The sequence below is a fragment of the Micropterus salmoides genome, unplaced genomic scaffold (assembly GCF_014851395.1).
Source record: "Micropterus salmoides isolate LMB-PRFRI ecotype aquatic unplaced genomic scaffold, ASM1485139v1 Ms_hic_scaffold_4, whole genome shotgun sequence".
NCBI lineage: Eukaryota > Metazoa > Chordata > Actinopteri > Centrarchiformes > Centrarchidae > Micropterus > Micropterus salmoides.
The window spans coordinates 13156039-13168641 of NW_024043372.1; the positions used below are offsets into that span (position 1 = coordinate 13156039).

The 12603-nt window shown below is 37.1% G+C and overlaps 2 protein-coding genes across 2 annotated transcripts; one reads left to right on the plus strand and one right to left on the minus strand.

The window, feature by feature from the left end:
* The first annotated feature begins 1056 nt into the window (after nt 1-1056).
* On the plus strand, nt 1057-3470 carry rplp2 (ribosomal protein, large P2). The gene is made up of 5 exons (XM_038697224.1): nt 1057-1178; nt 2488-2611; nt 2719-2767; nt 2856-2957; nt 3342-3470. The coding sequence occupies exons 2-5, from the start codon at nt 2489-2491 to the stop codon at nt 3416-3418; spliced, it is 351 nt and encodes a 116-aa protein (XP_038553152.1). The 5' UTR covers nt 1057-1178; nt 2488; the 3' UTR covers nt 3419-3470.
* Nucleotides 3471-5632: 2162 nt separating this feature from the next.
* Nucleotides 5633-10197, minus strand: LOC119886819. The gene is made up of 6 exons (XM_038697776.1): nt 9908-10197; nt 8503-9131; nt 8201-8311; nt 7888-7949; nt 6458-6718; nt 5633-6235 (listed from the first exon to the last, which is right to left on the minus strand). The coding sequence occupies exons 2-6, from the start codon at nt 9119-9121 to the stop codon at nt 6197-6199; spliced, it is 1092 nt and encodes a 363-aa protein (XP_038553704.1). The 5' UTR covers nt 9122-9131; nt 9908-10197; the 3' UTR covers nt 5633-6196.
* Between the last annotated feature and the right edge of the window lie 2406 nt (nt 10198-12603).

The window sequence follows — 12603 nt, forward strand, 5'->3', positions numbered from 1 at the left end:
ACCGGTTTATTTGCACAATAAGAAACATGCAATGCAATGTCAATATAGAAGAAACAAATGTGCATCGGCCAAAAAAAAATGTATTGACTTTGAATTGTCACCTGCCACCTGAATTCTGTTTCCCTTTATATAAATAAAGACATTGCCACCATAAATTGGTGCTGAATGTCTCCAGAATAAAGGCAATTAAGTGTTTAAAGCTGAAAAAACCCTCCACTCATATTTCAGCATTGAACGTTTCTGCAAAATAGTGTTAAAATAACTTCTTGTCTCGTTCTCATGAACCTAATATTGTGCCTCATCACTTCTTGTCACCCCTAATCTCAGCCCTTAGGTCTCCACCACTTTTCAACGCAAAGTGATGCCCTTAAATTGAAGAGACACTTTAAAGGGAAATATTAGGTTTCAGGGGGTTAAAGTAACCTCTGCTAAATTCAGTCTCTTCTACTAGTTTACTCAAGTACTGTACAGTTTTGAGGTAGTTGTACTTTACTTGAGTATTTGTTAGTTACATGCTACTTTATACTTCTCTTCCATTTTAGAGGAACAAATTATACCCGTCGCTCCATTACATTTCTTTGACGTATAGTTACCAGTTACTTTGAAGGTTAAGATTTTAAATAAAAATTATATAATCAGCTCAAAAATGATTCATTGTTATAGATTAACCTACAAAATAATTAAATTATATACATATTGAATTAATTAAAATGCTGCTTCCCAAAATGCTAAAGTAATAATAAACCAATAAAAATTAATCAAATTAATAGAAGGAGTTTAAACCAAGTGAGAACAGAAAGGTGAGAATAAATGGGAAAGAAAGGCAACACGCATTATATGGCCTGTCTTCACTGGAGAATATTCTATTTATCACCTGTAGCAAAAACGATGGTGAGAAATAACTCATAATAATAAATAATGATAAAACAGTGATTTTATTAACACAGTTAACAGTTTATATTATATTAACAAGTTGTAAAATACATAGTGTGAGTAAATTATGAGATAAAGGGAAGAGATTTCTTTCATTCATTGTTTTATGGAAATGCCAACGTCATCCAAATGGACCAATGAAGTCGACGCATTCTGCTCTTCTTCAATTTCCGGTACCGCCTCTGTCTCTCTTCCAGATTTCTTCAAAAGCGTGACCGACGTTTCGTGTCTGTTTAGACTTAAAAGTAAGTCAGTATTTGAATAATTTAAACGGTGTGTCGATTGCTTCATGTCTCACAGTGTTTCTGTTTCGACACGTCCTCAACAGTTGCTTTTAATAACTGAAAACGTAGTGTTGTTGGCGCAGAAACCTCTGTGACAAATGGAGGGCAGTTATATTAAGACACTGGGCGCCATGCTCCGTCTGTTAGCGCTTAATCACTCATAACGTTACATATAACCGTTGCATTATGGTAAAGCACTGCTGGAGAAGTAGAAAGTACAGTTGTAAAGACTGAAATACACACCGGCCTTTATTTCATGTCATCCTGTCTGTGTTTGACTTTAGTCTAAACATCGTTTTTTATATACGGACAGCCAAAGCTAACTAACCAAGCTAACGTCAACTAGGCCCCTCCCAAGCATAATGGACGCACTTGTGTTATTGTAAGATAACTAATGTTACAATATTCAGACCATTTTGTGTGCTAAGTATCCTCTGTAATTTTATGTACGCGATATGTGCTTAGCGATGTTTACTTTATTCACGTTCACATGAATGGTGGGTCGGCCTATTAGTTAACGTTAATGAACAATTGTGGAAACCATGTATTTCAGCCTCCTAGTGGTGATTATAAGCACTGATGTGAGATGCAAGAGGAGGCTATTTCTCAATAACAAGATACTAAATTTAGGGCCTGAACAGAAAATAAGGAAATGTGCATTAGTTAAAGAATCATACAATATTTTGTCTAATGATTTTGGTGATACCACAATTATAGGTGCATGAATAGTCAATTACTTAGTTAATGGGCAACTTGTTTGGACTGTTGGCGAGATAAAATAAGTCTGATTACGTGAACTTACAGTAGGTCAGCATTTTGTTTTGCCATTTTTGTATGTTTATTTGATTTTGTCAATAAAATGTAAGAAAATGGTAACACAGTTTACAAGAGGTTGATATATTTACATTGCTAATTTTGTCCAACAAATAGTCCAAAACCCAAATAGTGTACAGTATACATTGATGCAAGACATGAAAAATGACTCGGATAACAAAATAATTGCTAATTGATTTTAATGACGATCTGCTAGTCATTTCAGCTCTAAATGATTGAATTAGCAATTTCAGATGTTGATGAAATCTGCAAAAGGAAGTAATATATTTTAATTATTGTTTTTTAACTCACAAAAAAGGAAGGTTCCAGCAGGTTTTAACACATAAGTTGAGATGTCATTCTATTATTTTACCAGACTTGACATCAGTGTTGCATAACTTGCAGAGTCGCACACAATTTCTTCAACTGTAATTTTGTGTCTTCTCTGTCGATACAGAATGCGTTACGTGGCCGCTTACCTCCTGGCTGTTCTCGGTGGAAATACCAGCCCCTCTGCGAAAGACATCAAGGCCATCTTGGGCAGCGTGGGAATTGAGGCGGATGACGAACGCTTAAACAAGGTATGCCCCTTTTACATCTGTATATTATGCAAGTACCAAAACATGATTTATTTTTTTCCTACTTAAGATGCTGCATGGCTGAAGTTAAATCTTATGTTACTCTACAGGTCATTGGTGAGCTGAATGGGAAAGACATCAATGAAGTCATGAACTCAGGTAAAGGCCTCTCTGTAAACATACATTGAAGATTTCAATATGTCATACATGGAAGATGGCTAAATTCTGTTCTTTGTTTTTTCTGCAGGCCTCTCTAAGTTAGCCTCCGTACCAGCAGGTGGTGCTGTGGCGGCTCCTGCTGCTGCTGCTGCTGGTGGGGCCGCTGGAGCTGGGGCTGCACCTGCTGCTGGTGAGTGTACATCCCTCATTTGTAGCTTAAATCGATGTTTTCACTCTCTATAAAAATGCTTAAATTTCTAAATAGTCTATACATTTCCATTTATTCATTTAGCTGATGCTTTCATCCAAAGCGACTTACAAGTGCTATTTATGTCAGAGGTTGCACGCCTGTGGAGCAACTAGGGGTTGCTCAGGGACACATTGGTGGATGTGTCACAGTAGGGGTAAAATTATATTATTGCATTTTGCTAACAATGCAAATACTAGGACGTCTCAAATGAATCTGTAGTTGCATTGGGCAGTCCTAAATTGAATATATTGGAGATCAGTGCTGCTAAATATTCTTGCTGTCTGTAGTATTTGACTCTTTGTGTTTTATCTGTCTCCTTTTTAGTGGAAGAGAAAAAGGAAGAGAAGAAAGAGGAATCGGAAGAGTCAGATGAAGATATGGGCTTCGGACTCTTTGATTAATCTACCTTCTCTGTGTTTAAAAAGCAATAAAAATGTAAAAGGTTTACACACATAAAGTTGTCTTTTTTGTCCTTTTTAATTGGTTTAAAATAGCCCTCTCAAATTATGACTGTGAGGTAATTATTCCAAAGACATTACCCTTAAGTGTTGTAGAAATAAATCGTCTGGCTTTCAACGCTTGATGATGGAAGCTATTGTTACCCGCTAAAAATAGTGTAGACTGGGCAACCCGTCATCATTAGGCAATCCAGACCCTGCATGTGGTCAGTCTGTCCTGCTGTCGGCCAGATAACCGACACCACATAATGGCACTGGCTTAAAGGGACAAGCCGTGATCCAACCGTAAACACAAAGGCGGCCCCACCACCACAATTCAAAACAAGACTGGAATCTGCTGCCACTTTAGCTTTATGTTAATTTTTTGTAAAAAAAAAAAAAAAGCAGTACTACTTAAATGGTTGGTAGAGATCCACAATGCTGATTTTTTTTTCATATGTAATTAAGATTTTATTTTTGACAATTTAATTTCATTTGCAGCCATGCACAGACAGATTTTTAAGTTGAAATGATTTTGTTGAGGTTATTGACTCATGAGCGATGTCGTAAAATAAGGAAAAACCCTCAAATTTGAAGAATGTAACCTCCCAGTGTCCACAAAAGATGTTTCTCACAGCAAAACTGTTGGGTTGCCAAACCAAGGGTTTAAGTAATGACTTGCACAATACCAAGCAGGGGCCTGGTTTAGTGTAGGCAGGGACACCTCAGTGCAGCAGAGCTGTCAATAATGTGCTGTGGCGTCTGCTGTGAGATGGTCCTAGGATAAAGTGTTTTGGCTCCAGGCTCAGACTCTAGCTACGTGGTGTATAAACGAGATGTGAGTCATCAGTCACTTCACATCACTTTTCATTTTTTATTCACCTCTGATTGCATGACAGCTTATTTAGTCACTAGTTTAATCAACAGAAAATGTGACAATTATTCCAGCACCTGCCCCCTTGCATGTCCTGATTTTGTCTCACCTGAATGTGTGTCAGCAACATAAACAAGTTTAGCTGTAGATGTCAACTTCTACTGTCAGGAAGAGAACAAAAAACTCCTCTGAACTTGAAGACGTAAAAAATTTTACCCTAGCAGTTAACACTAAGTAGATTTCTGTGGTTCGTGTCACATGGCAGTGACACAGAATGGCTCAGGATATTGGGACTATTGTGGTAATTAGGTGGACTCTCGACCTTTATTTGCTTCTGCCCTCTTTTCTCAGGTGTATGAATTTCTGTGCTGCTGGATGCACAATAATCATCTGTAAGCCTTTTTAATTCTAGCAGGATATTAAGGCAGTCCTGTTTTGGTGGAAAGGTATGGAGACCCTGAAGTTCCCTTAGGTGATATTTTTTACCTTGTGCAAACAAGTTATCTTGTGCACACAAGTTATTTGTCTTGTGGGACAAATCTTGTGCAAACAAGTTATCTTGTGCGCACAAGAGAAAAAGACATTCACCTTTAGGGTCTTCGTGGAAAAGTCTGCTGTCTACATGGGAACCCGTTTCTCATAATTACCTGCATCAATTATAGTAGATGCTGTCAACTTCCTCAGTATTCTTAATACCCGGAATACATCTGGCATTGATGTAAAACTATGTTCTGCATTTGTACATGATTTATTACAAAACACTGAGTATGTGGTTGAAGCGGTTATTGCCATGGCCTGTTAATTTCAGTGTCACTGCCAAACTACATGTTTTCATGCTGCAGGCTTCTGCAGTTCAGAAGGTATGTAGTAAGACTACTGAGGTGTGGCAGAAGCAAGGTCTTGTTTGTTCATTCACTCTTCCACAGCTAGCTTACTTCATCTAATAGGGAGGGACTTCCCCAACCTTGTGATCCCTTAAAATAAAGCATTGGGACCCTTGTCCCTGGTTGCATATTTCTGCCAGTGTTTACCTGTTCCACCAAAAAGTGATTTGTAGAGAAAAAAGTCTGAAAAACTAAACATAATATTGTGTCTTTTCACGGATCCTGTCTTTATAAATTGTCTCGCAAACATTCAAACTTATCTTGTGCCCCTGAGCCACTACAGAGGCTCATCTTAGCAAGCCTTGATTTTGCTTTATTCTTTTATTTTTTTATTGTGAAGAGTGGCACAATTAGGAAGACATATGTCCAATTAAAGAAGAAAGCCTGGCAGTGATTTCATAATGACAAATAAAAGACACATTTGAGCATTAAAATAAATATCTTTTATTTGAGTATGTAGTATGAATGCCAGCATCCAGATCAACAAACAACATTCAGTGTAGCTTATATTAAATGAATGAATTAAATATTAAATTAAAGGTTTTATTCTTTTTGAAATTCTAAAAAAAAAACAAAAAAACAGTAATATTGTACAGAGGTGTCTATTTACAGTGCCAGTACAGGTGGATTAGTTAAAAGAGAATCAAATTTGTAGTGTCGATTGAAGTATTAGCTCTATGTGATTCTTAAATATTACAATGCTACATGTTTCAGCACACATCCTGTTGCAGCAGAATTACAGTATATATATATATATATATATATATATATATAGTATTCTATCAAAAAACATTAAGTAATTTGTTGTTTAGAAGCTTAAAATGTGTTTTATATAGTCCAGCATGATCTTAAAGGAACATGTTTGTAAAGCGGAATTCATGCTTGCGACACATTCTTAACCACATCTGTGCTGCTGAGAAAAGTTGAAGCGTAAATGTTTCACTTGCAGCAATGCTGTTGTTTCTGTTTTGTTATGGCTGCCTCTCAGTCATCACTGTCCGACCATGGATGATCAGTACATACCTGTAAAAGACAACAAAAGAGTTTCAAAGCAAACCTCTTGGTGTGCCTATTGGTTTGCTCACTACCATTTTTCACAGATATACTGCACACATTTAAATTTAAGCTTGATCATTACACTTTGGTGGTTTAAATAATATCATAAAAAAGAAGACCAAAGCTGTCTTCCCCCAATGTTTAGCATTCTCCTCTGTTTTATCGCTTTTCAACAGGTCGGACACTCACCTGTCTGTATTCAAATCGTTCCTGTAGATAACGGTTCCCCAGGCTAGTAATGTGACCTATATTCTGTCTGGAGAGGCCGACTATCCTGGCTGTAAAGTCGTACGTAAAAGCCAACTTGACCAGCTCAGGCGCTGTTGGTAGCACACGGGGAGGATTGTGGATCGGCGTTGTTTCTTTCTCCAGATACGCGTCAGCCAACTTCTGGAAGGAAGAGTACGACATGCCCTGGAAGAAGCTGTTCAGGGTGGGGTTATCTTTCAGCTGGAGGAGATAAGGAGAGGAAGCCTGTCAGTAAATACAATATACCAATTGGGGATTTTACTGCTAATAAACATTCATTGTAAATGGACAAATACACCATATAATTGCTTAAATAACACGGCTAAAAAACGTTATTGGTAAAATAAATTTTTGTTATTCCAGCAGGCAACTGGCCAAACATAGAAGGTGTCGCAGGTCATCTCTTTGAGATCATCAACTCAGGTACAATGACCTTGGTTGGCACTGCCATTTTGCACCAACGTAACTACCATTAATGATTTCTGTCATCAGTTAATCTGCAGATTATTTTCTGCACGCCCTGACATAAAGAGAACTTGTTTTGAAGTTTGCAGACGACAACACCATCATCAGCCAGATTTCAAACAACGATAACTCTTCATATTGGGGGAAATCAGAGAGGAACCTACTGCTACATAAGCAAAACCAAGGAGCTGTATATCATTTCTTTATATAACATTTGTTTTTGTGAGTAGCATAAAGGGAACTACAACCTAACCTCATTATACAACCCTGTGTTGTAAAATGATAAATCTACTGTGTACCTTGTAATCGTTGCAAGCCCTTCAAACATGTAAAATCAACTTCAACAACAGTAATTTTGACAAACCAGGATGCAGAGCAGTCACATGACATGCTGTGTTTTCCCTAGCAGGCATCATGACTGTCTAAATCGCTAAACCTTTTTATCGCTGGCTGTTATCACACTTTTGCTACTGTTATCAATATTGCAGAGCCTGTCTCTGGGGCTTTCCGAGAAACAGAAACTGAAATGAGGTAAAGAAAGACAGGGTTGCACTAGATAAGTTCAAAATAAATCAATAAATATCACAGATTGACGATATTCTACTGTTTAAAAGGGTGGCTTTTGCTTTTAACATGAAGTTGTGTCATGGAGTTTGTACTTTTTATTATATTGACTTTATATGCCTTTTTATGGTTCATTGGTGTGCTTTTACATTCTGTTGAAGCACCTGCTTACTAAAAATACCGTATACATTACCTTGATGTGACAATCATTATTTCATAAATAATTAACTGAATGCATAATCTTACTCTGTCTGAAGCATACAAAGCAATTATTGTGTATTTATTTACAAATGATCAAATGCTACACAGAGCTTCATCAACAAACAGCAATGAATACCAACCTTGTCCTCAATGGCGTCGCCCTGCTGCTTCGTCAGGGCAATGATCCTGTTGATGACTTCCTCTGAGCGTGTGAACAGAACAAAGAATAATCAATGTGCTGAACAACTCATGATCTACAGTTATAGGAATTAAATAGGAGTGGACATGAATTAATTTGTTTTGTTTTATTACCATCGTTATCAAATTAAAAGGCTGTTTTAAAGCATTTTCATACTCCCTTAATCGTGGCACTTTAACTCACTTCCCTTAACTTCCACTCACTTTAACATGTAAACAATGGCTCAACGAATGTGAAGTGAAAAGGTTTCTCACCATCAGAGAGGGGTTCTACTTCCTCTTTCTCTTTGACCTCGTGGACGATTCTTTCCAGTTCCTCTGACACCTTCTCATAGTATGAATATGTCGGTTCCACACTGACGACAGCTGCAAAGCAACAACCAATTATTTAAAAACAGGTACTTCTGCAGAAAAAGCATGAAGTAAAATAATTTTTACAGCAGTAATACGACCCAGATATCCACTAATTCTGGTTACATCAAACAGACATATTAACATTGAATCATATTGTTTGTCAACCAAATAAGGTTTACTTTTCAAGTCATCCTCAAACGTACCTTCAACTCGGGTGATGTCGGCAGGGTTGAGCTCTTTACCAGGTTTATGTGGTTTTGTCAGAGATAGACGCCTTTTGGAGAACCTTCTTTTTATGGATTTCTTTCTCATGGACATTCTTTTTTGTGAAAGGACTGGAGTCATGAGCAGGCAGATGGTTGCAGTGTCAGAGTCCTGTTTTTCTTGGGAAACCTTTGGGATCTCTGACGGACTGTCCTGCTCTTCATCTTTCTCCTCGTTACTCTTCCGAGAGAAGATACCAAATAAACTTTTCCAGAAGGTGGGCTTCTTGTTCTTCTTTGTTTTTTTCGTGGGTTTGTCTGGTTCTTCATGACGTTTCTCGGGCTGGTTTGGAGTGGGTTTGACCGCAGAAAATGTAACAATATCCTTGTTGTGTAATTCCCCAGCCAAGTGAAGGGAAGGGTCACTGGAATGTCGTCTGTGCTTTTTTGGCATCGTCACCCACTTTTCTTTCATCTCAGCCCTCTTAACCCCCAGTGTCCCGTCATTTACGCTGAGGCTGCGCTTGACGTACACCTCCAGGAGGCGGACTGTATCTTTGTGAGGCACTGAAATCAACTGGCCGTTATTAGGCCTTTGTGTTTTTGTCTGTGTTTCCATGGTGGGACAACTAAAACAAAACATACACATACAATAGCTTAGAAGATTGTTTTGCATCATCATCAAAATTGACTAATTAGTCAATCCAAGGAAAAATTGTTTCAGCTATTCTTAAAGCAAAAATACCAAAAAATGCTTTTTCACAGGTTCTGAATTGTGATGATTTGCTGCTTTTATTGTCTTATGTGATAATAAACTGAATATCTTTGGGTTTTAGAATGTTGGTCGGACAAAACAAACTCTCAATAAGGGTTGCAGAAAAAGTGCTTTCTTATATAGACCAAAAGATGAATCAATTAATCAAGTAATCATTAACTAAATGACAACAATGTGTTGGGGTTGCAACCTGCAACCTGCCAATTGTTTTCTTGTTAATGTGAAAAACACAATTCTCTGCAACCCACGTTAACTTTAATGGCTTGTTTGTCTCACCAACAGTCCCAAACCCAAAGGTATTAATTTTATTATCACGGGAGACATGGGAAACCAGGAAGCTGGAACCTTTTAATTTTTGCTTTAAAATTGCCTTAACAATGAACAAATTATTAAAACAGTTGCCAATTAGTGTTGTTCTGTTAACTGACTAATCCTTTCATATTTAATCGTATACATGTTTTCTATACTATATAATTGTTTACCAGAAACTGCATTACCTATTCTACCTAATTATATTACAGTGCCTATATGAAGATATCAGCAAACATGGCCAGAAGGAAGCCTACTGTAACATTAGTTAATGTAATACTACAGGCTTAAGCTACTGTATCTGTGTGTGTATCTACTCACCTCCTCTTCTTCAGCGGTTCAGTTATTTCATGAGTCTGACTCGCAGCAGTCTTAAAAGCGTTGTCTCTCTTGTGAAGGGACTCTTCGTTGTGCGTCTACCTGCTCACGCAATCCGCCCATGTTTGGACACGTACCTACAACCCCGCCCTCCTTACCTGCGCAGGGCTCCCGTCACATATAATTAAAGAGAGAGTGTGGGTGCAGGACGGGAAAAAAACAGTTTTCTTCCTGCTTTACATGTGATCTCAGCTTTGTTGTTTACGGTTTCGCCATCGGTCTCGGCCACGTTTTACAGGAAGTAAAGCTGCAGAGGCCGTTTCCTGTCAGAGACTTTCTTTTAGAAGAAACTCTGTGTCATTATGTAGGCGAATACATTTTTCAGGCTATTGAATAAGATGGCAGATTAAAAACATAGGACTTTGCCATGAAAGAGAAGTATTTATCAAATATACTAAAAGTACCAAAAGCACCGATTAATAATAATAATAACAACAACAACAATAATAATAATAATAATAATAATAATAATAATAATAATAATGATAATTTCCTTATTGAAATTTTTATTATTACCATTACCAGTATCTTACAACACAATATGGAACTTGTCACATAGCCTACTTCTCCCCCTCTCTCTTAACCCAACCGGTTGAGGCAGTAGGCTGCACACTGAGTTTAGTTCTGCTTGAGGTTGCCTAATGTAATAAGGGAGATTTTCTTCCCCACTGTTGCCAAGTGCTTGCACGTGATGGGAATTGTTGGGTCTCTGCAAATAATATTACAAAGACTACAGACCTGCTCTATATGAGTTTGCATTTATAGACAAATTAGATAAAGATTAGGTGGGTTAGAAACAATTTAATCAAAAGACTCAAAAAACTAGAACGGTGCTTAAAGTCTGAGAATGGAGACTGGACTAAAGCCCGCTGTAGTCTGTGGTGTTGTTGAACAGTGGTGCTGTTGAACAGTGTTGACTTCAGCTGAGAGGAGTTTCTAGTATTGCTAATCATTTATAATTAATTATTTATTAAAGATATTATATTATTAATATTAACTAAGATAAGATATGGCAAGCCTTTACTGATACCCAGAGGGGACATTTGATTGTTGCAGCAGCAGAAGAACAGAACTTAGTATAAATAGGGAAAGTGAAAAAATAATAGGAGGTTTACAAAACTAAAATAAGAATGGAAGTAAAGTAAGTTCATACATTAACATACATTTATCTATTTATGTATAGTCCGGGTTATACAGGTAAAGGTAATATACTGTAAACGTATGTAATAGTCTCATAGGTACATGAGGTCAAATCTAGGGTTGCAACTAACAATTATTATTGATGTCAATTAATCTGTCAATCCTTTTTTATAGTTCAATTGATTGTTTAGTCTAAAAAATCTCTCTTTTTTCAAAGCTCAGGGTGGCATCTTCCGATGTCTTGTTTTGTCCCACCAACTATCCAAGGATATTCCATTTGAGATATGAAACAGAGAAAAGCAGTAATTGCTAAATCTCCTTCCGGCTTGCAGACATACATGATCTGAGATCGGAGTGATACAGTCATGTAATGCTCTCAGAGATTTACAGGAACGGACTGTGATCGGAGTAAAACTATTTTCATACAAGATAAACACGTTTGTGTCCTTGCTTATTTGGCTATCGACTAACAATTTTTATGACATCTGACTTCATGAGTAATCCCTTATGTAGCTTGTTTACTGGAAACATGAGATGTGTCCTGTGGAAGCAATGTTACTATAACTTCCCAGTGTCTGGTGCAACTGGTTTTTTAACAAAGCAGCTTCTTTTTGTTGTTCTGCATTGTCTTCTGTTCTGACGGAGAGACTACAGTAGACTGTATATGTAGGCTATGTTTGATCATTATCAGCCTCCAGTGACCTTGTGACACCAATCGGCCTACATCTCTTCATCATATTGTTTATTCTTTTTATGTTATTAAGCAACCTCAGGACATTACTTTCTCCTAAGTAAGTTTTTTTTCATCTCAAATACATTTGTTCCAACATTTAGACAGAAAGTAAATTTAACTGTCATTTAATCAGCTTTAGATGGACAAATATCTCGCTTGTTTTAGGTTGTGAGAGAAAAGATAGTACATATATAATTTTCTTAGAACCCAGTCCAACAGATTCACACAAAAGCAAATGAATTGGTGAAAACCTCACACCAGTTAACTTTAGTTAAGTGTAGTACCAAAGTGAAGCCACAAGGTGTCCTGCTAAACACTGTGAAACAACGTCCTGCTGTCTCTGTGGCAAGATAAATTAGTCCTGTAAGTTATCACGCAGGTCACTTGATTGTAACTAAGTACATTTTCTCAAGTAAACAAATACTTGAGTATTTTCATCTCAGGCTACTCTATACTTCTACTCCATTACATTTCAGAGGATATATTGTACTTTTTACTCCACTACATTTAAATGACCACTTCAGTTGCTATTTACTTTGCAGATTAAGATTTTACAGACAAAACATATAATGAACAAATAAAATATGATGCATTGTTATAGACCAAACTACCCAATAGTATATAAAATAGGTCTAGATCTAATATTCTTTGCCTCAACCAGCTACAACATAAAATTCCATTTACACATTAATACATCAGTGGTAATGATATAAAAGAATAACGCACACAGGCCAATTTTTCTGTATAATGAGAACTTTAACTAGTG